General features: G+C 35.9%; 2 protein-coding genes and 1 pseudogene across 3 annotated transcripts; all 3 read left to right on the top strand.

Moving 5' to 3' along the window:
* Positions 1-57: 57 nt before the first annotated feature.
* On the top strand, positions 58-7,498 carry LOC108246823 (5-hydroxytryptamine receptor 3A). 2 transcript variants are annotated; one of them, XM_017434548.1, is made up of 10 exons: positions 58-157; positions 892-1,055; positions 1,477-1,521; positions 1,617-1,726; positions 1,971-2,140; positions 2,925-3,082; positions 3,646-3,856; positions 3,941-4,111; positions 5,533-5,606; positions 5,689-7,498. In XM_017434548.1, exons 1-10 carry the CDS (start codon positions 106-108, stop codon positions 5,941-5,943), a joined length of 1,410 nt encoding a protein of 469 aa, XP_017290037.1. In that variant the 5' UTR covers positions 58-105; the 3' UTR covers positions 5,944-7,498. The 2 variants fall into 2 exon arrangements, with proteins under 2 accessions (XP_017290037.1, XP_017290046.1); XM_017434557.1 differs by having other exon boundaries at positions 895-1,055.
* A 2,507-nt stretch (positions 7,499-10,005) lies between these two features.
* LOC108246814 (5-hydroxytryptamine receptor 3A) lies at positions 10,006-16,255 on the top strand. Its single transcript, XM_037980633.1, has 13 exons — positions 10,006-10,341; positions 11,274-11,348; positions 11,459-11,527; positions 11,809-11,880; positions 12,307-12,470; positions 12,648-12,692; positions 12,834-12,943; positions 13,788-13,957; positions 14,087-14,247; positions 14,708-14,918; positions 15,005-15,175; positions 15,310-15,374; positions 15,470-16,255. The coding sequence occupies exons 1-13, from the start codon at positions 10,281-10,283 to the stop codon at positions 15,701-15,703; spliced, it is 1,608 nt and encodes a 535-aa protein (XP_037836561.1). The 5' UTR covers positions 10,006-10,280; the 3' UTR covers positions 15,704-16,255.
* Positions 16,256-17,886: 1,631 nt separating this feature from the next.
* On the top strand, positions 17,887-26,089 carry LOC108247243 (annotated as a pseudogene).
* The last annotated feature ends 108 nt before the right edge of the window (positions 26,090-26,197 follow it).

Here is a 26,197-nt window from a genome sequence, read left to right on the forward strand (position 1 = left end):
TTGCCCAGCCCCTTTTCAGCATTACACCACGGTATCATTATCACAAAATATCTGAAAACAGCTCATGCAGCTCAGAAAGGACGAGTGTCTGCATGAGTTTTCCAAATGAAAGGCGTCATGATGCTTGCTGGCTTCCTTTTTCTGCTCTTCATCTCTGGTAAGTTTAAACAACAGAGGTTTGCAGTTAAAGTTGGTTTAATATATTAGGATTTACTTTTAAAAAGTGTAAAACAGTGGATTTGCTTGATGCATTTTTCCTCTCTTTTCTGCTGCATTGAAAGAAACAACCTGAAATAAATAGTGATGTTGCTCGTTTAAAGGTTTTCACAGGCATAAAGAATAATCAGAGTTTTAAAAGCTCAAGACGTTAAAAAAAAGGTATAAAAGTTCCAGATATTGAATCAAATCTGTGGACAATACTGTTACGCAGTTCATATCTAATCGAATATTTTTTATTATTAACTGGGACTGTTTTTTTGAGTTATAAAACAATACAAAGCTTCAGGATGGGACAAAACAAAAATAAAACATCTGTGAAGAATGTAGCAAAATACTCGTTCCTGGAAAAAACTGCTCACCGTTCAAAATAATTAGCGGACTGGTGAAATCAAACCCTTCAATCCTGCCAGTGCCCATCTCATAATGGCCTCTTAATGACCACAATCAATCCTAATGACTGCTCATATTTGTGATCTGGTGTTTGTGATGTTCTCATCATTAGCGCTGGATACTGACCAAACAAAAACCTGATGCAATTATACAGTTAAAAATCAAATTAATGGTATTAAATGCTGTAACATAAGAATTAAAGCTTACAGAATAAAGATGAAGAGTTTATTTTTAATCTTTTATCTTTTTTTTTATAAACGCCTTTGTCTTTTTTTTTGTCAGCAGATGATGTTCAATCAGACCAAATCTGTAGTTATCAGGATGTTTTAAACCACTTAAACCTGACCAGAGACAATCATCTGTACTTCATGACCCGCCCCGTTAAAAACTACAAACATCCCACACAAGTTTCCCTGGAAGTTCTCCTCTACGCTATCCTAGATGTGGTAGGTATCCGATTCTTTAGACATATAATAAACTTCAGAGCCTGCTGTGAAGTTTCAAACAAATATAGGACCATACGTGTAGATATTTCTAGACAATGGAGCTTTTTTTTTTTTTTTCTCAAAATATGGTTTTGAAACATATTTTCCAGAAGAATGTATGAGCAGTGGCTTTCAGCTTAGAAAGCATCCTATACATTAGTTCACACTCAACACTATAGGTTGCTGGGAAAAAGAACTAATGATAGAATTTCAGTGAAATGTTTCTGGTCCAACTTCCTGTTTGTGAGCAGACTAATGGTCAGTGATGCCATTGGTGTTTTTTTTTTTAATTTAAAGCCTCAGTTTGTGTGTTTCCTGTCCATTTTGCTGCTGTTTTATGCATGTTGGAAATAATTTCCCTTGTTTTTTGGTGGTTTTACAGGTTGAGAAAGACCAAAAATTCATTCCTTATGTCTGGACCGTCACTGTGAGTTTGTTTCAATGAATCTCCAGCCTGGATTTCTAAAATATGGTGTCAGATCTTTTCTTTAAAATGTTGTTCCCTTCTTATTTTCACTTCAGAGGTGGAACAATGAATACATTTCCTGGGATCCAGATCAGTTTTGTGGAATTGACAACGTTTCTCTTCCTACTGAGATTCTATGGAAGCCAGATCTCACAATTGAAGAAATGTAAGCGTAACAGCACCCACATACGCCGAACATTGAACCTTTTAAAACAACCACGAACCTCAACGAGCCCCTCATGTCCACATACTAAAGAGAATTCTGCTCCATTGTGGGCAATGATTCATGTAACCATTCATGCCCCAGCCCTAACATAAAAGATCTTATCCAATTTTTTTTTTAAATAGAAAAAAACAAAACATTTGTCCATTGGTCCATTTGTTGTGCATGTATCTGTGTTTTCCTGCAGGACGGAGAAGGACAAAGCCCCTCCCAGTCCTTATCTCACCATCAACAGCAGAGGAGAAGTCGAAGTTCAGAATGACCAAGTGTTAGTGAGCACCTGCAGGATGCACATTTACAACTTCCCCTTCGACATTCAGAGATGTAACCTCACTTTCAAATCGGTCATACACACTGGTGAGAGCATCTTTGCATCAAAGCTGACTTTGAGACAATAAAAAAATATATCTGTGATACTTTGACAACTGCCGTCACAATGGGCTGGCATATAGTATAAAAACATACAGTTCAGGACAGCTGTGGCACAAAACAGCTTCTTTTTTTGTTGAATTGACAAAATGTAATCAGGAAAATAAATGGAATAAACTGGTAAGAGGTTGAACTGATGAAGCTATAAAGTTTGGCACTTGTGTCGTCACGGATAAATTTAGTCTTAGTTTATTTTTCACTACAAGACAGTAAAAGTTAAATAAATAACATTATTGATAATGCTAATAGTTAATATACTGTACAAACCCAGTGGAGAACAAAGTGGTTATTTTTAATCATTTTACAGGGCATTATAAACTCAAAAATAACTTAAAATGCTTACAAAAAGGCTATTTTTTGTTGTTGGTGAATAAATGAGCCCACATTTTAGAGCTAAACCTCAAATTTCAAGTCCAGTCTGAGTCTCAAACAATTTAATTTTGTGCCTGATTTTTTTTCCCCCATCTGTTTCATCTATCAATCAATCAACTTTATTTCTATAGCATGTTTTAAAAACCACAGGAGTAGCCAAAGTGCAATAAGATAAAAATAGATTAAGACAATAGGAAGGAAAACATACACATACAGGTTCATGGCAGGTGTGTTTTAAGGTGTCATACAAGACAAAATCACCGTGTGTTAAAAGCCAAAGAATAAAAGAGATATAAAAACAGGAAAAACAGATTTGACAGTAGTATCGTCTCCTCCCCAGCCAAGGACATCCGGCTGCAGCCGAGCGACAACTCGTCGGAGGCCACAGAGTGGTCTCGTGAGGTGATGCGGACCCAGTACGAGTGGCTGTTCATGAACATGATCGTCACAGCCAACAACGCCACCAATTTAACTGATCAAGATATTGTTATTTATACGGTATGGATGATGGACTCACACAATACTCAGCATAAAAACGTGCATTTCTTCCTCTCATTTCCTTCTTTTTCTTGACTTTCCCTTATTGCTTAAGCTTTGCTCTTCCTTTATTATTTTTGCTGTTTGTGTTTAAGTAGGAATACACAACAATGTGTTTTTGCTTTATGCAAGATATCAATATTTTGCAACTAATGCTTAAGGATAACAAATGCCCAATATATTCAAGTCTCCTCTCTGATGAAATTACTTCTAAATTACTATTAAAAAATAATCTCTCTGCAAAAGAACTTATTAACTTATTTGTCTGTTTTTAACATCTTAAGTATATTTGTTGACTTCATTTTACTCAGGCTCCAAACCTGAAATTATCCACAACTAAACTGAATCTGACCGTGTTTGCATGTTTTGGCTAATAACCTATATTTAATTTTGCAGCATTTATAGTTTGATACTAATAACATAGCATTATTATTGTGAATTCATGGTTTAAAACAAACCTTCCAAGTTAAATCAGCTGCTTTTCAGATTTTCTGGAGAATCGTGTCTCAAATTTTATTCCCCAGATCACCATGAGGAGGAGGTCTCTGCTCTACATTGTCAACTTCTTGCTGCCCGTCCTCTTCTTCTTGTGTCTGGACTTGGCCTCCTTCATGATCTCAGACAACGGGGGAGAAAAGCTCAGCTTCAAAGTCACGGTTTTGCTCGCCATCACGGTGTTACAGCTCATCCTCAATGAGATTCTGCCTTCCTCCTCCAACAGGGTCCCACTCATCGGTAAAGAAACAACGTTTTGATGTAACTGGACTGCATGAACAGCATAGTTATTTATTTAAATGATTTGTTGTCTGCTCCCCTTAGCCGTTTACTGCATTGGGATCTTTACTCTGATGATGCTCAGCCTCCTGGAGACTATTTTGGTGATGTATCTGATGGAGAAAAACTCCCAAGACTGTGAAAAGGACAAAGACCAAAGCGCGATCCAGGAATCAAACAAAAAGAGCAAAAGCAACTACCAGAGCTGCTACATGGGTGAGACTTCAAGTGTAGTCCAAATATAAACTCGTGTTTTTAGTAGCTGAGTAGATATTACATTTATTTATGCTCCTGTTTAAGAGCTGAGAACATGAAAAATAATTTGTAATGCAATGTGGCATCCATCAGCATTTTCAAAAGATTTATGAAAATGGTGTCTAATAAATGCTGCTACAAATGCCACACAGGCTATAATATACTTCAGGCTTTCCTCAGGGAGTCAAACAGATCCCAGTTAACATCGAGCTCTTTCAAAGAGAAAGTCCACCACCTGAAACGTTCCACCTGTGATGAATCCTCCATCAGGAAGCCTTCTCCTCCGAGGCCACGCTGGTCTGCAGCAGCAGCCCGAATATCCCAGAAAAGCAATACAATGAAAAACAACAAAGTTTCAGAAAAGATTAAATACCTTTCTTTTTAAAATACTCGTTTTGTGTGATGTTAGACCACCGTTGTGGACCAGAATGGCCTCCATCTTGCTGAAATGGTGGAATTTCTCTTTAAAAGGACTTGATGTTTCCTGCTGGGCTCCCTGAAGAAGCCTGGTATGGCTTGGTGTTGGCTTGTACTGGTCTACATGAGTATGCCAAAGAAAATCAAGGCATTTTAATAAGGAGAGCATGTCTTGGAGTCTCCCGACATCCAAATACGTGTTTAATTTTTTAATTTAATTTATTAGTATTAATTTGTTATGACTGTTTCAAAACATAAGCAGGAAATATTGTCTATAACAGCTGTTCATTCCTGTTAGTGTCAGCGCTACAAGCCTGCATTCTGTAACATTCCTGAAGGTGGCAGCAAAGATAAACCTTTATAAAGCTGTTCGACCAAACATCCAGCTAAAAAAAACTTTACAGTAGAATCACTAATTTAGCATTAATTGTAGGAGTTTTACAACTACTTCTGCTTCATTGGGCAAACAATTGAAACTGATAGAAACATAGATATCAAAAACATTGTATTATTAGCAACATGATTAATAAATATTAGTGTTTTTGGTTTAAAGGGGATTTCATCCAGAAGTAAAACTCCTCTGCTGCTGCCCACAGGAATGAACATCTACTGTCATAAATGCTATGTTCCTCTTAAATCTTTAAATTATAACAGATTAATGTTAAATTAAATTAATTTAGTTTCAGTTTAAAATCAACAACAGTTCTGTTACTACAGGCAGAACTGATCATTCTTAAAGTCGATGATGTTTAAGAGTCATAAGACGCTGCCATTTCCGGTTTAAAATGAGTTTGAACTGGACATAATAAACATCAGTAACTTTACTTTATATCAACTCTGATCAAACAAAGTGAATAAAAGCTCAAATATAAACTGTTTTAAATCGTTTGCAACCCAATACAGCATTACAGAAGTCCCTGTTTCTTAATTTTGCTATGTTCAACTAAAAAAAAAACCTTTTTCAGAGGGCCATGACAGGACGCAGGGTGGTTTTATCTACAGTGAAAATCCATCTGAGATGCTACACCTTCCCAAAGAGGTTAGAATTTGGTTATCTTGTCCTCAAACTGTGAAAGACATCCCTCTATGCTCTGAACTGTTGGATCAAACCGCTTTTTCAGGACATCCCTGGCAAACGGGTGGGGGACTACTACACCTTGGAGAGGCTTTCCGAAGAGCTGAGGGCGATGGAGAAAACAATCACTCTGCTCTTCAAGGACAAGGAGGAGAAGCCAGGGTACTGGTTCAGGGTGGCTAAAAAAGTCGACAAAGTTTTCTTGATTTTCTACGTCATGGTGATCGTTGCATTCTTAGTTGTAATGTTCTTTGAGTGGAAAAGCGCTGAAGAGGCGCCTCTGATGGAGACTTCTGCTTAACTACATTTTATCTGCGTAGCACTGAGTTCTCAAGACAACTCGTCTCAAGCAACTTTGTGGAGGAAAGTAGAAGAGGTAAATTCAATGCTTATAAGATGTTAATTCACAGAAAGATTCATTCTCAACAATGGAGTGCACACAAATTATTTTAATTATTGCCAAAAACCTGGTCATGAAGATAATCAATAGCTGTGGCCTCCTATTTCTGTCAGTGAAAACCCCATTCTCTCGATCAGTCAGAAAACCTGTTTATCCATAAAACTGCAACAATGCTACACTTTGACCATCCATTCATGGTTGGGTCATGGAGGCTGCAAGGTCAGGAGGGAAACCCAGACATCCCTCTCCCTCACAGTGACATCTCCAGACATTTGATGCAGAATAACCCCATAATCCTGGGGCTTATGTTGGTAGAGTCTCCTGTGGCAGGTTTACTTCAGGGGAAAAGCCTTGATGAAGGAAGACTAGAGAACAGGATACCTTGCCTGGAATAGGGATGCCCTACTCTTAGAGCCAGGTCTGGGGGGCAGGTTGGCTGGACAAAGCCTGAAAAAGCTACAGGAAGCCACCTCCCTGTGTGGACCCACAGCTGGTGACAGGCATCATAAACCGGCTTTTGGTACATGGAAGATCAGTTTGATTAGCAGCGAAAAAGTTTAATACTGTTCAAACTAAGAGGCAAAGAAATCTATCCTCTTCAGAAAATGAGCCCAAACGAGTTATATTCAATTAAATTAACAACAATATGGTTAGGTCTTTTAAAGAAAAACAACTTTTAATGGCAAGCTCTAATAGTTGTTTGCTCTTACACCAGCTAAAATGTTTGTTTCCAGAAAAAAAAGCAGCTTTGAGAGAAAAGGTAGTGTATACATTGGTCTAGAATAAGAAAAATAACTGATTTCAGGTTTGTTTGTTTTAATTTTCCTTTTTAAAAGGTCACCGTAAAATCTGTTTAAAGCAGTTGCAACATTCTAACCAGAAATGTCAGTAAGATACAGCAAATTATGTCCAAAAACTTCATTAAAGATCTGGGGGAAGAAACCTTTGGGCTGAATAAAAAGAGTTTAATGTGTGTATCTTTGGGCACATTTTAAACCTACAACTGTAAAAACATTATAGGTTCATTTATAGGCTATGTATCTGACCATTTTGAGAAGTCAGCTAATACACATGTGAACCAGAATATTTTATACTTGCAATATATTCATAAGGAATGAAAGCTGACACGTGCTCACCATTTATTCTGCTTTATTCAAAGATAGCAGCTTACTATGAAAAAATGATAAGCTTTGTCAAAGATGTGAGTTGTGCAGCCTGCTCCTTTGATAAACACATACATGTAAGACTCGTAAAATGTGTTAAAAGTTGTTTTATGTTCATCCCATAACAATGCATGCTTCCGTTTTACATCATCTTTCTGATGTATTGTCTGTGTTCTGAGCTCAGCATTAAGAAAACTCTAATATTAAGTTGCTTCAAACAGCATGTAACAATTTCTCTTGTTTTCACGCATCTCCTAAAAACCGATGTTCTGCAAACCTGACAAAGAAATGTACGGGTGTAAATACAAACAATATATATATATATATATATATATATATATATATATATATATATATATATATATATATATAAGATACACAAACACTTGGATAGTCTTGATTATTGTATGAACTGTAGTCGAATATAAACAACACATTTACACGTCTTTACGCAATTATTACAGGTTTTGTTAAGACCTGAAAGATTGTACAGGTAGTTGCAGTAAGTTTTAAAATTAAGTTTTCTTTTTAACTGAGGATGTGCAGTTCGGTGTAATTATTGTTTTATTTGACTTATATGATTTGAAAAGGTCTGTAACGTGTTCCGTGTTGATCAGGATCATGAATAAATAAGTAAATGAAGTTCTTCATGCGCGTATATTTCTAAACTTCTGCAACTGCTTTAACATGGTAGTAAAACAGAGTTTTATGTTACCCGTGCCTGTACAGGATTTATGATTTAATGTATTTTGCACAAACTTTCAAATGCAGCATATTTAAAGGTTTCAGCTTCTTTAAGACTGCTTCAGTGTTTTCTGCAGGAATAATCACAGCTTTAGGACCTAAAACAAAGTACAAAAGGCTTTAAAATGTCTTTTTATTCTCAACATGATTAGTACTAATGGTACATTAGAGCTTTTTGAGCTTGAACTGGATTAAATCGTGAAAGAGAATCTCTAGCTTTAGAAAACTGAAAGTTTTTTCTAGAGGAATATTAAAAAAAGACTTAAGATATAAAATTAGAGGAAGAAGAAATTGACCAGAAAAGCTCTAAAGAGACTTGCAAACAAACACTGAGTTTTTGCAGATTTGTTAGATCTATTTCTTAAACCGAGCTAATTCGACCTGTTTCCAGATTATTTTATAAAAGCCACTTTTCCTTATTGTTGAATGAAGAACATATCAGAGTTTTAGGGTCCTACTGAAACCACAGTTTAGATAAAAAAACGTGAATCAGTTCTCAGAAATACAGTTTATTTGTTTAATGTGGTGTTCCTCCTGCACCTCATTTACAATGAGAGGGAATAAAACACAGTGCTAAAAAGCTATGTCTCAATGAGATTTAAATTAAAGACATTTTAAAAACTTAAACACGTGGGTGGTTGAATATGCAACATAAAAAATTTAAATGACAAATTGCCTCCAACTGTGTGTTTCGATGAAGCTGCCGGTGATTTTATTTCTGACGTCTTGCTCTGCTAACAAATGAAAATGTGCTCATCTAAAAGCTTTTTCCCACATCCTGGTTTTAATATTACTGATGAGGAAGCTAATGGTTTTCTAGAAGCACTTAGTGCTGTTGTTCTCCCTCCTGCAAAACAAACTAATGAGCTCTTTTATATTATGTTACATTACCAGTTCAAACATACTCAATGTGAATAATAATTTTACTTTTAAAGCTGTAGTAGACTTGTGTGATGAGTAAAACTGGATTTATATGAATTTATGAATAATTGAAGACATTCTTAATCATCACAAATGTTCTGAGAGTTTGTTCAGATCTCAAAGTTAAAACGATATTTCTTTGATTATGTAAAATGAAATTGATGCTTCCCATTTGCTTTGGCTCGTTGTCTATCTATTAATTTCATTGACTTATTCAGCAAGTTGGTTTTGGATAAATGTAAGACTTAAAAAATATCAAAACAATTTATATTCTGCTCACCACAATCTTAGGAAGGATGTGAGAGTAGAAACATACACAGCTGGTGTGTTTATCCAACAGTTCAGTCATAATTAAAGCCATAATAGCTGTAAAAATATGCTATATTTAATTTATTTTTGAGTAGATTTTTTTGTATATGTATGTAATCTATGATAAAAAATAACCACTAAATATGTATCATTCGCTACTACAAGTATAATTTGTAATAAATGTGCAAAATCAGCTGTCATGTTTTGTTGCCAACAACTACGAGTCGTTTGTTTACATTCAGACACTGACGAGTTCACTTTGGACAGCCTCGGCGGATTTGGAGTCAGAGGGAGAACGATGGAATCAGAGACGTCAGGTTTTCCTCCACACATTTGGGGAGTCGCCTACGAAACGTGCCTTCTTAGTAATGGCATTTTTCCTGGCCCCTCTTCCATAAAGCCCAGAATGGACGGCTTAAATGGTCCCAGTCTCTGCAGTGGAACTTCTTCAGGGCTACCTTTGCCCTCCTTGCCTGGTTTGTGAGCCCTCTCATGGCAGGTTTACTGTAATTCCATGTGCTTTCCATTTAAAGATGATGATTGGACACTGCTCAGGGGGAAAGCTCTGGATATATTTTGTTTTTTAAACCCCACCCTGACTTGTTTGGACAGATCCTTGGTCTTCATAGTGTGCCTCTTGCTTAGTGGTGTTGCAGCCTCTGGGGCCTTTCCTGACAGATCACAGGACACTTAGATTGCATTGCACACAGGTGGACTTCATTTCACTAATTATGTGACATTTAAAGGTTGCACCAGAACTTTTTAGGGGCTTCATAGCAAAGGGGGTGAATACATATGCACATGCCAGTTTTTATTTTTCTCTTTTCACTTCACCAACTTAGACTATTTTGTGCCGATCGATCACATAAAATATCATTTAAAAACATTAAAACTACAGGTTGGGGATATTTTTGCATGGCATTATAGAGATTGTGTTGGAAGCATTGAAATTCTTATCAAAAGCACTGAAAAAATCCTGTATTTTGGCAGCTAATGTGGCTTTCAGATTTTATTACCAGCCCCAGACCCATTCCAGTAAAGGCAGGGCGGTGACATCATGATTGCCACAGAGACCATCTGAACACAGATCAGAGTTAAGAGATGCTCACTGATCTCACAGCGATGAGGTTCGCCGGGCTCTGTTTTCTGCTCCTCCTTACAGGTAAGCTGAGCTGATGCATGCAAGAATACTTTTAAAAATCTGCAACAATTTGATTATACTTGTAGTGTTTTAGAAGTGAATGAAAGAGAGGGAAAATATTAGGGACTCATTTGCAAAAACTAGGGTGGAATTTTTTCTACAAACCTAATGAAATGAATCTATCAGAAAGTTTTGGACGTGACCTTTCATTTGGCAAAAGCCTGAATTTAGCTGAAGTTTAGAAAACATTTAATTTTATGCCACAGAAAACAGTGGGAGTGGTGCAGTTTATAAATTATGCAGCAACATGTATCTACATAATTCACACAGTGGTGGGAGGGACCACCAACAGGATTTGTCATCGACTCTGAGATTTTTAACCAGTTCTGAGCTGAACTTTTAGGATCTATCAATAATTATCAATAGATCTGCTCTCTGAACTTGCCCACCACCGTTAGAGTTAGGCGATGCACAGAAGCAAATATGTTGAGCTGTTTTTTTTTCTATTCATCTCTACAAGTCCCGTAAATCATAAATGAGGACTGCTTTAAAAACATATCGTGCAAAAACCACAAGTGACCTCAAGGAATATAAATCTGAAGCTTGATGTTAGAAGAAGAAAATGCTCAAACCTGATTTTATTTAATTTATTTTTTTTACTTGTTCTTTGAATGTGATGTTATTTGTGGCTTTTCTAATAACTGCAACCAATTCATGAACTGGCAGTGTTATTTGTAACAAACTAAAAAAGTGACAGGGGCAGCTAAGAGAAATCATGTTTTCAGTCGAGTCAATTTAGAGGATTTTGTTTAGTGAAACAGAATAAAAGGGCAAACAAACAGCAGAAAGGGATGTCATTAATATTTTTCATGTGTTAAGAAAACCTTGGATGTTGTGCATAAATAAATAATACATAAACAAAAAAAAACTCTGTGTGCGCTCTTTTCTGTCAGGTGGATCAACTTCAGAGCTGCAGCAACAAACGGATGATGGACCAGAATCGGTTCAAAGCTTTGAAGAAATGCCAGGTACAGAAAAAAAACTAAAAGTTCTTTGAGGTCATTTAGAATAACAAAGGACAATGTCTCAAAGTATTCATTAAATGTAAGTTTTTGTGGATTGTGTTTGTTTCTGTCAGGTGGAAATTTCTCTGAACTAGAACCTTCTGGCGATTTCTGGGACGAACCAGAGCTTCACCTAATGCCCAGTACGAAACACGAACTTCACAGTTCATAGAAATAATGATTATATTGTAGCTCAGCTTCAGCCGAATGTTTGTTCCAACACTTGATAAGGCTGTTGCTGATATTTGTCCCTCAAGTAAACAGATTTAAAGGAGGGTTTGTTAAAAAAAAAGTCAGTCGCTTGAGGAAATTAAGAAGCATTTCTTAGAAAAAAATCCTTTTTTATTGTACTTCATTATAATTTGTTGTGCAAAACAAATTGTTGAACATAAAAATAAATTAATCTTTTCCACTCTCTCATCAGACTCAGTAGATATGTCATTTATGGAGAACCCAGATCCTGAACATTTTCCTCAGATTTTTGAACATATTCGAGGTAAGAAAATAACAGTGAAACTAGATGATTATTTATTATTTAACATTCATATCCTATTCTATTCTATTAGGCAACACTTTATTTGAAGGGGTGTGCATAACAGGTATTAATAATCAAACTTTAAAAAGTTATAGTCTTAACTTTGGCTGCAATGATTCCATTATAATAAAGTAATTAATATTGTCCCTTACCTAAAGTAAAGTGGAACACATTAGGCTAGTTATAAAGAAGTCATTAAGTGTTATTACCCTGTCTAATGCTTTAATAACAAAGCCATTAATATTTTCTATTACCAACATATGTCAGGGTAATGTAACTTTTTAAAGTTTGATAATTAATACCTGCACACAACTTCAAATAAAGTGTTACAGAGAATTTTTAATAAATAAATAAATCACTGAAGCGTGTGCCTCTGTATATTTTCAGAAAATGAACCAAATATTTCAGAAGAGTGTAGTTTTCAGGCTGTTTTAAACCACCTGAAACTGACCAAAAGCAGCAACAAGTACATTATGAGTCGGCCCGTTAAACATCACAATCATTTAACGTGGATTCTGCTGGAGATGAAAATCTACTCCATCCTTGATGTGGTGAGTTCGTAAAGTGAGTGGGAGGACTGGGAGCGCTCCTGTCGAGGACAGATCGGTTTACGAACCTGTTTACATTTTATTGTTAACTATTTTAAGTCATATATGGCTTTAAGACATTTTTTTACTGTATTATTGATTATAACATGCTGATTATAACTTAAATTTCTTTGTTAACAGAGAGAAACTGACCAGACTTTCATTTCATACATTTGGGTTTATTTGGTAAGTTTTTACCTCAAAATACAGCATTTCACACATACTTTTTTTTGCAGTAAATCAGATTATATGTTTAAAACTGCAGAGTTTCATGTTTGATCCCATTTACTCTTTTTTCGACTGTCCTGTTGTTTTTTTTCTGTGCAGAGATGGGACAATGAACATATCTGGTGGGATCCGAATCAGTTCTGTGGAATTGATCACATTTTAGTTCCCACTCAGTATTTGTGGATGCCAGATCTGACTATTGAAGAAATGTGAGTTTAGATTTACGTTCACAAACACAAAAAGATCCACGTTTTGCAAAAATCAGAGCTTAGAACAGTGAAGTGAAGTGAAGTGAAATTTATTTATATAGCACTTTTCAGCAGCAAGGCGATCCAAAATGCTTTACAATACAGAAACAACAACAGATACAGATAAAAACATTAAAATCAAATATAGAAATACAGAAATAAAAAACATCAATCATGTATAATCTAAATGAAATATAAGATAATCTAAATAAAGTCATGAAACTAAACATATCTAAACATGAGCTAAGACAGTCAAAATAGTAGCTAAGATAATCTAAATGAAATCATGATAAAGTTAAAACTGAACTAAACAACAATCAGAAATCTAACAATCTAACAATATCTAAAATATGAGCTAAGATAAACTAAACTAAACTAAATGTACAGGAAAGGGCACAAATATTGACGTGTCGTGGCAGTGCTTTGCGTGATTTAGTTTGCTCCCACTGTAAAAAGCATGCATGTTAGATTAACTAGAGATTAATTGAGTTTAGGAGTAAATGTCTGAGTCTCAGCCTTTCTAGAGTTTACCTCACTTCTTGCTCTATGACCTGTAACATCTGATGAAGGTTCGAGCCCCAGCTGATGGCATCCCAACTGCTCTGCACAATGAAGACAGCTTTTATTTAAAGATCTAATGACTCTGAATGAATCACTATATTTGGGATTGCTCTAATACACAATGAAGTTGTATATTCTGCATGTAAAGGAAGAAGAAATACTTTATTATGCAATATGTTGTACCGTTTGTTTTTCACTTGGTTTAATGTCTTCAGTGTGTTTGCTGTCATTTGTTACCTCACAGGACAGAGCAAGACAAAGCGTCTCCGAGTCCTTATTTCAACATTAGAAGCTACGGGTGGGTTGAATTCAGAAATGATCAAGTGGTGATCAGCTCATGCAAGATGCGTGTTTACAAATTCCCGTTTGACGTTCAGAGCTGCAACATCTCTTTCAAATCAATCATGCACTCCGGTGAGCCCTGAAAAGGTTCTTTTTACTTCACTTATTCATGGGTAACATGCTATCAGACATACAACATGTACATTTATTCCCTGTTGACCTGCTCAGAAAACTCACAGTTGTCTTTGTTTTCCCTCTCAGATGAGGAAATAAAGTTATTCTACCATAAGAACAACACAGAGATCACGGAGCGGTCTCGTGAATCGATACAGACGCAGTACGAGTGGGTATTTGTCAACATGACAGTCACGAGCAAAACTGTCAAACATTTTGGCTTCAACCAGACGATGATTGTTTATACTGTGAGTATTTATGGTCTCTTTCATGAGTGGGAAATGTTGAAATGTTCTTTCTTGTTTCTGGTGTATTTTAAGGGCAGCATTTTAGCACCACATACAGGCCTGACATAGTTACTACAACGTTTGGATCACTTCCTGTGTTTCAGTGTAGATGAAAATGTTTCTAGAACCAGTGCCATGTTTATTTAGAAAGGACAGCGTTCCTGTGTGGATGAGGTCTAAAACTCCCAATAACCAGAACAGATGAGAGGTGAAACATCTTGAAGAAACAAGAAAATAAGTCCACTCTTGCTTTTTATTTAACCACTTAGGACATACACAGTGATGCAACAATACAGGGGTCCTAAACTGAAAACAGAAGCAGAAAGTAAAAAGTAAAAGTGCCGAGTACTCCTCCACGTTGTTATGTGAAGAAAAAATTGTTTCAAATGCAAAGTAGATAATCTGAGAAATAATTTTGCAGATAAACATGCAGAGAAGGTCTGTCCTCTACATTGCAAACTTCTTGCTGCCCATCCTTTTCTTCCTGTGTCTGGACTTTGCCTCCCTCCTGATGTCAGACACTGGCGGTGACAAGATTGGCTTCAAAATCACCGTACTGCTTGCAGTCACAGTGATGCAGCTTATTCTCAACGACATCCTTCCCAGTTCGTCGGACAAGATTCCACTAATTGGTAAACTTCTGCTTTCGTTACCCACGATTCACGGGCAGGAAACGCACATGCTAAATCAGCACTCTGAATTTGCTTGCTCCCTTTAGCGGTTTACTGCATCGGGATTTTTGGTCTCATGCTGCTCAGCCTCTTGGAGACGATTCTGGTGATGCATCTAATTGATAAAGATGCATCCCAGGACAATGAGCCAACCAAGAACCAAAGCCTGAATGAGGGAAACGAGAGCAACCAGAACAACTCCCGCAGGTGTTTTCTGGGTGAGACTGTTTACAATTTCTACAAACCCTGAAACTCAATTCCCATTTTTCATCAATCCGTTTTGCTAATTTAATATTAACCACACTTAGTCTTGATTGAAATACTCATACACTGATGGGTTTTAATGTTTCAGGGACAATGAAACAAAGTGGATGTGCATCTGTCAATAATAAGTCAGCTGATGGAACCCCCTCAGAGGTGAGAAGTGTGTTACGCTTTAAACGCAGCAGTTTGCAGTGTCGCTTTTTTTCATGAGAATGACTCTAACCTGTTTTCTAAAATGACATCTGCAGGTTCCCAACAGCCAATGCACTGAGGTGTCTCTTACCTTAGAAAAGCTTTCAGACGAGCTTGGGGAGATTAGGGAAACACTCGCTCTTCTCAGCTGTGGAAAGGAGGATCAGAAACCCAGCTACTGGACCGGAGTGGCTCAGAAAATCAACAAGGCTTTTGCAATTTTCTATGTCATAACAGCCACTCTGTTTTTATTGACCATCTTTACAATGTGGTATTTTGCAGATGAATAGGAAATGAAGAGTTTAAATCTTTTCATTTATACAACAAATAACTCATCTAGGATCAGTCATGATTTGTTATCCTCACTGGTGTTGCATGTCAAGCTGGTGTTAATCATCACAAAATATATGCTGTTTATTATTGAATTACAGTTTTATATATACAATTTTTTTATTTTGCTTTTGATAAATGAAAGGAACCAAGTATTTAACACCATGTTACAGAAAAGCTTGGCTCAGAGAACAACTTGCATGTTCTTGCAGCAAAGCATGTCACTTTTTCATGTCAATTTAATCCTAAATGTTGAGGCTTGCTGGATAAGGCTAGTTTTTTCTACAGAAATGTGGTGTTTGAATAAAAATAGACCCCCATTATGACATTGTAAACTTTCTAGTTCACTGGAAATGTAACTCTTTCAATTGTTAAAACAACTGTGGGGATATATTTAAGTGGCTGTTTTTCCGGCTATTTCACATTTCCATGTAATATACTTCATGTATTCTTCTGAACAAATAAATGTCCTGATAGCTTCTATGGAAACTATTTACTGTGCTTTCAAATAAACAGTTCAGACAAGTGTTTTCTTCTTTGATTCCACATCTTTGTGGGTGTTTTATGAAAAAAATACATAAAAGATAAAAGTCTGAGTGTCTTTACAACTCCGGAGAGATTTTAATTAAACAGTTTTTTCTTAATTAATTTTATGGTGGCTAAAAACGTTTGGACTAAAACAGCTCATGTTTTATTAACCAGATTAGTGAGGTCAGAACCAGACTGAAGATGCTTGATTTTATAAAGGGGGATAAAAAACACAGTAATTGTTAAATCTTTTATTTAAATACTGAAATCAAAACCTTTCATTACAACTGTCAGTTCACCAATCATATATAGAGCACTGATGTATTCAAGAACGTGTATTTTTGTTAAAGACAGATTTATATCGTCCACAGCCTTTTATGTCAGAATTAAAGCTAAAATCAGATCAAGATGAGATACAGCTAAAAAAAACCACTTAATTGTAACCTTTATGGTCAACTTTTGAGAATAATGTTGTGCATCATTACCCAGAATATCACAGGAACTCGTACAATCTCTAAGTGTTCAGACTGTGTGTTGTGAAGGATCCTCAGGCACTACCACAGCAAATCTGTGCTCAATATCTATAAAATAGACTTTTTTACTTTCCTATTTTGTTATGTTGATTAGCTGTGGTAGCCATCTTGAATTGGGTTTGCTCCAAAAGTTAACCAGTTGTAGATCTACGTCCAGTAAATACTTTCTAAGAATTTCGATAAAATCTGTCCATTTGATCACGAGATGTTTTGCTAACAGACAGGAATGACTTCAGCAGTTAATGCCAAAGTTTTAAAATATATATTGAGGATCACTCTCAGCTACTACTACACCAAATTTTAGCTGAATATCTGTAAAAATTGACTGAATTATAAGCATTACACATAATGTTATTTTTAAGATTTGACCCAAATGGCTTTAACATAACATGTTTAACATAAGATGATTTTTATTTAAAACAGGCAGCATGTGTGATGTATTCCCTCAAGAAATGCCAGTGAATTTAATTATTATTGTAGTGAAGAGTTAATGGTAAACTTTTAACTAAAAATTGCAGAATGAACCATTTTCTTGGTCCTAACAACTCCTGCAGGAGCACAGATCACCTCCAACTTTCATTAATCACCTCTTTCAACTTCCTTTAGTCCTTCAAAATAAGAGTCTCAAACATGTACATTGAATATTGACCTCAGAATACCTTAAAAAACATCTGAAGCTAAAAAAAAAGACTTATTATTATTGTTATTCTCCAGTAAAGTTCATACTGCAGCCTAAAGCTCAAAAATGTTTGAGAATTTATTTATTGCTGTGTACAATGTGCTAAAAGAGTTTTATTATTAAATACTTTGTGGACTTTATTCTCTAAAACAACATTAAAACCCTTCCTCTTTAATATTTCTTTTCTTCTGAGAGGCCCGACGATGCTGTTGTGGAGCGCTGCACATTAATAACCACAGAAGAAATGAGAGATAAAATCTTTTTCTTGAGAAAGTCACATTAAACTATTCAAATCTGAGTGCTGAGGGTGTCGAACGTCTCCTGACGGTGGTATTAATGCAGCGGAAAACAGAACCTTCTTCAGACGGATCAGAGGGCAGAGAGGCTTGCTCACCTCTCAGACATGATTCTTACCTTCATCTGCTTCCTCCTCCTCCTCACAGGTAAGCTGGGATCGTGGGGTTGAAAGTTTGTGTTGTTTGACTTCACATTATTTTCTCCAATAGATCTTTGAACCGATATGTGGATAATAAAGAGTCTCATGAATTCTGAAAGTAGCAGCAGGTCCTGGTGAAGCAGGAACAGCATTTTTAGAGATTTTTTCTCTGTATATTGATTACAGATCAACAGGATGTTTATCAGGAACACTGTAAGCAGATTTTTGGGTCTTGTTCACCAAATACAAACTAATTTATTGGTTTCACATTTGCCTAGAAAACATATTTCTGTAGTATAATGTGGAACATGTCATTAATGCTGTAAGGTAGTTATAAAATATCTAACTTAAATAAATAGACTCTTTATAACAAATTAGGCCACTGGGAGCAGTTTTTTTGTGTTTCAGCAAGAATGCATTAATCCTAAGTGTTTTTTCTCTACATTAAGCAAGGTATAATATTAGTTAATATTAATAAAACTGAGCTTGGATGAACTTGCATGTTATTCCAAAGAAGCAAGTTTATAAAATTCCACTGAAATCTGTTTTTTTTTGTGGGTTTCTTTCTGTTTTCAAACTCCTTTTGGGGTGTAGCCAACATGCAGAATTACTGACATGCATTTCACGACCTGGTGCTCAGTTTTATTAATATTAATCACAAGTTTTCCTCAATCTTTCTAGCTATAAGCCAAATATTAGAAAAGCCTTTGTTTGGAAGTGTTGAATTAAAAAAGAAAACAGAGCCAAAAAAATGTTGAACATTGATCTAATTTAAAAGTATCCTCACTGCAGAATTTGGGATTGCAATCAATTTCAATTACAAAGAGGATTTTATGTGAAGTTAAATAAAGAAACAGTAGAACAGGTGAGGCAGTGGTGCTGATTTGTTTCACAAAATTAAATTAAGCAATAAATATTGTCGTCACTTCTCATCCAGAATAGAAGTTTGAACACAAACAGATGCATTGAGTGTATATTTGAAGGAATAGAGATTCATAAACATCAATGTTTTTGCTTTAATGTCAGGTGGAAAAACCTCCAGTTCAGAGTCACATGATGATCAGACCTCCAGTGAGAGCTTTTCAGAAATGCCAGGTACAAACCAAAAGAACGTTATATTTCTGTTATAACCTGCAACACAAAATGGAGACTGAACACACTGGTAGTTATTTAATTTTATTTTTTGGTTAAAACAGCACTTTGTGGTTAAAAACAAAAAAACAAACAAATAGAAGTGATGTTGATGTGGAGCCAGATAATGTTGGATTAGGGAAGGAGATGGTTTCATTAAACACATTTAAAAGTATATTTTTGGTCATGTTTCGATGCATCTTATTATAATGAATATTTTAATGGTTTATTTTACTTAAAGATTACTTGTTATTGTTGATAAAGTTGTTTTATTAGGTGTTTTATCTGACATGAATAGATGTTCTTCAGTCAGGTAAAGACGCACCCTATTTTTAAGAAGACATTTTATGTTTTACATTATTATGTTTACTGTTATTGTTGTCAAATTTTGTTTTGTGAAACTATGTTCTATTACCAGTTTTAGCCAGAGCGCTCCTGTACATGAGATTTTTAATCTCAACAAGTTTTCTAAAGGAATAATAATAATAATAATAATAATAATAACAACAACAACAACAATAATAATAATAATAATAATAATAATAATAATAATAATAATAATAATAATAATAATAATAATAATAATAGCTTCAGGCTGATGCAGAGTCCTTCTCTGCCACTTCAAAGCCAGTAAGTGAATATTAATGTTGTTAAAATTGATCCCAGGAGCGCCATCTTCCAGATAACTACTCCTCCTGTCTTCATTCCATTAATAAGGAAAAAAACCTTTTATCATGATACAGTTTAATCAGAAAATTAGTTTGCTTGGACATGATTGTATATAATATAAAGATGTGCATTTTCTTTTGAATGTGGAAATACCCCTAAATTATAAGTACGTGATTTATGTAATGACCCAAAATCGTTCAATCAGAGCTTTAAGGATTTGGCAGGTATGAAAACTTACAGTATTTTCTGAGTCTATGTTATACAAATTATTGAATTCCGTCAATACGGTAATTATTACAAACGTGTGAGCATTTAATCCTGCTTACTTCTCTTGACAGATGAAAATGCTGCAGTTTATGGACCGTCACACTTTTATAGTCAGGAATCCAGCCAGAGTTCTGACGAAGAAGGTAAGAAAGTTACTCTCATAAAAATAATTTTAAAAAAAACTTTGTCTGAATATGTAATTAAGTAACTACTGAAATGAAACACATAATTTTATAATATTGTCAAGCTGTTTATTTGTGTATTGTTGTCTGCAAAAAACTGTATGATAGATTGATATGAGAAAAAACATTTAGTTGGTGGCTAAAGTGAAATGCAAAAGAATGTGAAAACAAAACACATTAATGCAAAAAGAACCACTTAAACTACTGGAAAATTTCTAAAATGTGTTTTTTTTTTATTTATTTGACCTGTTATGGTGTCACCATGGTTGTCTCTAGCCCTAACTAATGTGTATTATTGCCTAAATTCAAAAACAAAAAGACAAATATGCATTAGTTATAGTTTTATTGTGTTTCTAGAACCTCCTAGAAGTGATAAAACAGTTGGTGTTGACTTTTGTTGAGTCACATAGTTCTTCCCTTCCTGCTGCATGTTCAGACATTTTTCTAACATGTTGAGCTGACCCTGAAATAGAGGCTTGATTGTTTTTCTAGATTTTCCCACAAGTCTTGGACGATTAAAGTTGATATTTATTTTAGCCTTACACTTTTAAAGGTAGATTTTAAAAAAGGTACAACTGTTGGTCTTAAACAAACAACAACAGCAACAAAAAAAGATAACAAAGAACGCAGTTTTGTCCTTTTTAATGTTCTAAAATAGAATAATTACAAACACATGTGTTGTGGTTTTGCAGTCTGCAGTTATCAGGACGTTTTAAACCACCTGAACCTGACTAAAAACAAAGAAATGTACACCTTGAGCCGGCCGGTTAAAAATTACGACGACCCGACAAGAATTCTCCTTGAAATGAAGCTCAGTGCCATCCTAGATGTAGTAAGTTGCACAAGTCCTTTTTTTTTTAGCCACTATGTTTTGCTTTGGTTTTACTCATTGTTTATGTTTTAATTTTGCTCAGATGTTTTATTTAGGATTTTTAAGCTTGCTGTTTGAGGTTTGTCCTGTATTGTTTTACTTAGTCATGGTATCGCTTATTATTTAGTGAGGAATATTAAATTGTCTTTTCCAGGTCTGTCAGTCCCCGGGTGTGTGTACAGTTATATTATTAGGATTTGAGTATTTTGAGTTATTTTGTATTAGGTTAAATGTTATTTTGTGTTTCTGTAATTCTGTTTTACTTCTTGTTCTTCATATTGTAAGTTCTTGTGTAGTTTTTGCTCCCTGCGCTCTCTGTGTCCCCTGTCATTATTCACCTGTCCTCAGCTCAGTATTTGTCAGCCTTCCTCACCCATCCACACCATCTCTAGTTTGTAATCAGTCACCTGTGTCCACTTACTAATCCCCCTCAGGCCTTATAATCTGTTCCTCAGCTTCACATACTTTCATTGTTCCAAATGTGGTTTTCCTTGTGTCGGCCTCCTTGTGTTCCCTGCTTTAAGTTTGTGTTATTTAGGTTCTGCTTCCACGTCAGCATTTTGTTTTTTTTCTTTAAAGATAAATAGTTTCAGTTTTCCGTTGAGCTCCTCTGTGTCTTCCTGCACTCTGGGTCCATATCCTCCACTAACCTGACATTTACAGTATGTGCTCAAATAGATAATTTTGAAGCTGTTGCAAATAATTTGTCCAGCAAACCAACATTTTCTGTCCCAATGTCTGTCCTTCTCTGCTAAAAGCTGCTGAATAGTCAAAAAAAGTGACTCAAAGTGCCTCCACAGTGGGCCTGTCTGCACTGACCTGGACTTTAGGTCCAATAATCCTGCAAAATCCCAACAGTCTCACATATTGTGGAATTTTGTTCTTAGATTGACATTATCTGCTCACAAAGAGCAAAAATAGCTTATAAAGAATGTCACTATCATCAACTTAAGTGTTGTTTAGGTGTAAATGTATAAATGTATTGTCAGTGACCTTGCACTTTAATGATTTAATTAAAGTTATCCTGTATGTATTGTTTGCTGCAGCATGTTTATTACTGATCATTTTGGGAAAATTTCCTTGTCTCAATTTCTTTACCCACAGAGAGAGGTTGATCAAACTTTCATTTCACACATTTTGATTCACATGGTGAGTTTCCTCTTCATGTTTTTTTTTTTTTAAATTGAATTGTTTTTTCTTCCTTCTCCTCCTCCTAACGACTCACACTTCTCACTTTCTTCCTGTTTAGTATTGGCAGAATGACTATATCAGCTGGAATGATGAGGACTTTTGTGGAATTTCAGAAATAAGAGTCCCAACTGACTCTTTGTGAAAGCCAGACCTAATTATTGAAGAGATGTAAGTATGCAATCTTAGACTTAAAGGTCACTGCTTTCTGACGACAAAAACTACTGATAGATCAGCTAAAGCAGGGATGCCCAAAGTGTGACATCATCATTTTGTCCCGTGGGCTTAAGAGGTTGAAGCAGATGGGTATTGTTTGCTAATTTTAAGGGTGATATTTTTTTTTATAATTTTTAGGTTTAATCAGTTTATCAGTTTAACATTGTAACATGTTGCTTCACTAGATTCGATTCACTTTGAGGCTCGATCTGTTTGGTAATTTTCCTACAGGATAGAGAAAGACAAAGCCATACCAAGCCCTTTCCTCACGGTGGATAGTTCTGGTTATGTGCACTTTAGGAACGACCTCGTTGTGACCACCAGCTGCAAGATGCATGTTTACAAATTTCCTTTTGACGTTCAGAGCTGCAACATCTCCTTCAAGTCTGTTCAGTACTCTGGTAAGCTCTGTTATCATGTCCTTTAACTATAATAACACCTAATTGCTGTGATTATTAGATATCTGACTGTGACTGTATTTAATCCCAGAGCGCAGAAATGTAAATTATTTATTTGCACTAAGGTTTTGTATTGAAGCCATTCAGTTTTTCTGTACAGTACCCTGAGATGACTATTTTTTTCCAAATGGCTGCTGTTTAAATTGTACAAAATGTCACACAACTTTCCTTCCGTGTTCAGAAATCTTACTGTTGATTTTCTTTTCTTCCCACCTCAGATGAAGAATTTGTTATCCCTTACTTTGGTCAGAAGGAAATAGTCACCCTTTGGTCTCGTGAGACAATGCAGGTGCAGTACGAGTGGATCTTTATCGACATGGTGGCCTTCAACAAAACTGTTAACTGTTTAGACCTGGAGCAAACTGTTCTTGTTTACACTGTAAGTATTTTCTGGACTGAGACTTATTTTAAAGTCAAGGTTTTCTGCTTTACTTCTTGTTTCCTGGAGTGAGTCATGGTGATGAGTTACCACAGCAGCATAGCTTGGCAACAAACCCAAAAATAAATAAACTAATTAATAAATAATAAAAAAAGAAATGCTGATTGCTCATGTTTGCAACATGGCTCAGAAGAAGAACCCCTCTACCTCTATTCAAGTCAATGTATTTTTAATTTTTCTGTTTTATTATATTGTCTGTTTGTTTCTTACTGTAGGACTCTTTTTGTATTCTTATTTTACTAACAAATCTTGAAACTACATGCAGCAGATTCTTCTGTCAAACAGAAAGGGGTAAGATGTTTGATCACCTTATCCATCTGTTCACAGATCAGAATGAAGAGGAGGTCGTCCCTCTACGTTGCAAACTTCTTGCTGCCCGTCCTCTTCTTCTTGTGTCTGGACTTTGCCTCCTTCCTGATGTCAGACAGCAGCGGGGACAAGATTGGCTTCAAGGTCACAGTGCTGCTGGCTGTCACTGTGATGCAGCTGGTTCTCAATGACATTCTGCCCGTTTCATCAAACAGGATTCCACTTATAGGTAAAAAGTGCCCAAAGAGAGGCATAAAACAAGACAATGATCCAAGAGTGAAGAAAGAAAATCATCCTGAATATATCAGCGGCTTCCAACGCTAGTCCTTGAGGGCCACTATCGTGCATGTTTTAGTTGTTTCTCTTCTCTTCAGCAGGTCTTTAAGTTCTGCAGATGCCTGTTAATCCCTTGTTTATTCAAATCTTGTATGTCAAAGCAGAGAAACAACTAAAACATGCACGATAGTGGTCGTCTAGGACCAGGCACCCCTGGAATATACAGTTGAAACCACATCCATTGTATAAAAAGACAATAATTTTTTCTCACAGTCTGACATTCCTGACTGAACTGGTGTAACTGAGTCAGGTTTGTCGGCCACCTTTTCAGCTCAGCCTACAGATTGGATTGAGATCAGGGCTTCATGATGGCCTCTCCAAAACTAATTTGTCTGTTTAGGGTCGTCCATTTGGAAAACCCATATCCACCCAAGCTTCAACTTCCTGACTGATGTTCTGAGATGTTGTTTTTTCTTTTACCTCCAAATGTAACGATGGTCATTATGGCCAAACAGTTAAATGGTAAATAGACTGTACTTATATAGCGTCTTTCTCGCCAACCAGGCTACTCAAAGCACTTTACAACCCAATCCGCCCTCAATCCATCCACACACATTCATACAGCACTCTACTACATCTTCAAAGCTAATCTGAATAAATCATTCTATAGCGTCTAATTGGTGCTTTAAACTCCATTCATTCACCAGTGGGGCTCATCAGAGGCAATGAGGAGTTCACTGTCTTGCACAGGGACACTTTGACATGCGACTGCTGCCAGGAATCAAACCTCCAACTCTCTCATTGGCGGAAGACTGCTCTAACCACTAAGCCGCAGCCGCCCACAGTTCAATTTTAGCTTCATCAGACCACAGGACGCGTCTCCAAAGATTTAGATGTATTTGCAAACTGTAATCTGTCTTTTTTTATGTTGCTTTGGGAGTCATGGCTTCTTCCTTTCAGGACTCACTTCACTGTGGAGAATGACACAGCTTCAGCTTCATTACTCCAGCATTTAGCATGTTTCAGAGGCTTGAAGGGGATGCTCCATTTTGTTGTGAAATGTTTTACTCACTGCTCCTCATACTTTACATTAATAGCTAAGGAACTGCTTAAAAAAAAGGAGTAAAAGTAGGGGTCACACTAAGAAATTGGGTTTAAGCCCACATATGAGCTGAACCAAAACATACTAATTCAACTTTTCTTTTGTAACTGTGTGCCGTCTGCTCTTCTTAGTGATTTTCTGCATTGGGATTTTTGCTCTGATGAAGCTCAGCCTCCTGGAGACGATTTTGGTGAGGTATTTGATGGAGAAAGACTCAGTGTCCCAGGACAGCGGCTCAGACAACGACCCGAGTTTGAATGAGATGCGAGGTAACAATCAGAACAAAACACATTTTACAGCCTTTTTCAAATTTAGAATTAATGGTAAAAACTTCTCAATATGAATTCAGTTTAATATGTATGAGTTTTAACTTTTTTAGTGTAGTTGTAAGCTCCCTCAGGGGATGAATAAAGTATTGACCTATCTATGTAATCATTATGCATATATAAAAATGTTAAATCGACTTTTTTGTCTTCTACATCCTTATAGAAGTAAAAAAATATGCATCCATCTACAGGGAGGTTTATGATCAAGCACCATCTATTGACAAGGAGGTGAGTATTCCAGTCAAAGGTTTCATTCAAATAAAACAAGACTTGTTTAGTTTCTGTGAACAGTTATAGATTTATTTGGTTTGGATGTTTCAACTTAAACCCCAAAGCCAATAAATATTCCTGTTAATTCCACAAGAGAAGAGATGGGGAGAGGTTTTGTAGTTTAAATACGCAAATTATTTGGGTCATGGTCATCGTCTTGAGCCCACAAAGTCTTCAACCAGCCTCCAACAACACTGTTACATTTTGTGCATACAACTAATTGCAGCATATTTGCAACTTTGTTTGCAACTTGTTTTTGTTTTGTTTTTTGATTATTTTAGAAGAAATACAAGTCTGCAATATTTGACCTCTGAGACAAATTTAATATTTTGCTGTTTTATTTTAATATTTAAGTCATTGCCCTGAGAAGAAAAGGCAAACTGATATATCCTCCTGACTCTGAACATTTGTAAACCTGAATATCTCCCACCTTTAACTCTTTTTGCTATCTACAGATGACATTTAGAGCTTTTCAATGATACCAAATGTAAAGGAGTGGGGCTGATTACCTTACAAAGATTGGGGAATTTAAAAAAAATGTGATTGAACAATTTCTTTTTCCTGGTATTCAGGA

The sequence above is a fragment of the Kryptolebias marmoratus genome, linkage group LG17 (genome assembly GCF_001649575.2).
Source record: "Kryptolebias marmoratus isolate JLee-2015 linkage group LG17, ASM164957v2, whole genome shotgun sequence".
NCBI lineage: Eukaryota > Metazoa > Chordata > Actinopteri > Cyprinodontiformes > Rivulidae > Kryptolebias > Kryptolebias marmoratus.

Excerpts from the sequence above, each read along its gene's own strand:
- LOC108246823 (XM_017434548.1), top strand. The coding sequence starts at position 106 with ATGAAAGGCGTCATGATGCTTGCTGGCTTCCTTTTTCTGCTCTTCATC. Across the intron at positions 3,083-3,645 it reads AAGATATTGTTATTTATACG|ATCACCATGAGGAGGAGGTC; the intron begins GTATGGATGATG and ends TTTATTCCCCAG. Across the intron at positions 5,607-5,688 it reads TGCTACACCTTCCCAAAGAG|GACATCCCTGGCAAACGGGT; the intron begins GTTAGAATTTGG and ends CCGCTTTTTCAG.
- LOC108246814 (XM_037980633.1), top strand. The coding sequence starts at position 10,281 with ATGCTCACTGATCTCACAGCGATGAGGTTCGCCGGGCTCTGTTTTCTG. Across the intron at positions 12,944-13,787 it reads GATCTGACTATTGAAGAAAT|GACAGAGCAAGACAAAGCGT; the intron begins GTGAGTTTAGAT and ends GTTACCTCACAG. Across the intron at positions 13,958-14,086 it reads CAAATCAATCATGCACTCCG|ATGAGGAAATAAAGTTATTC; the intron begins GTGAGCCCTGAA and ends TTTCCCTCTCAG.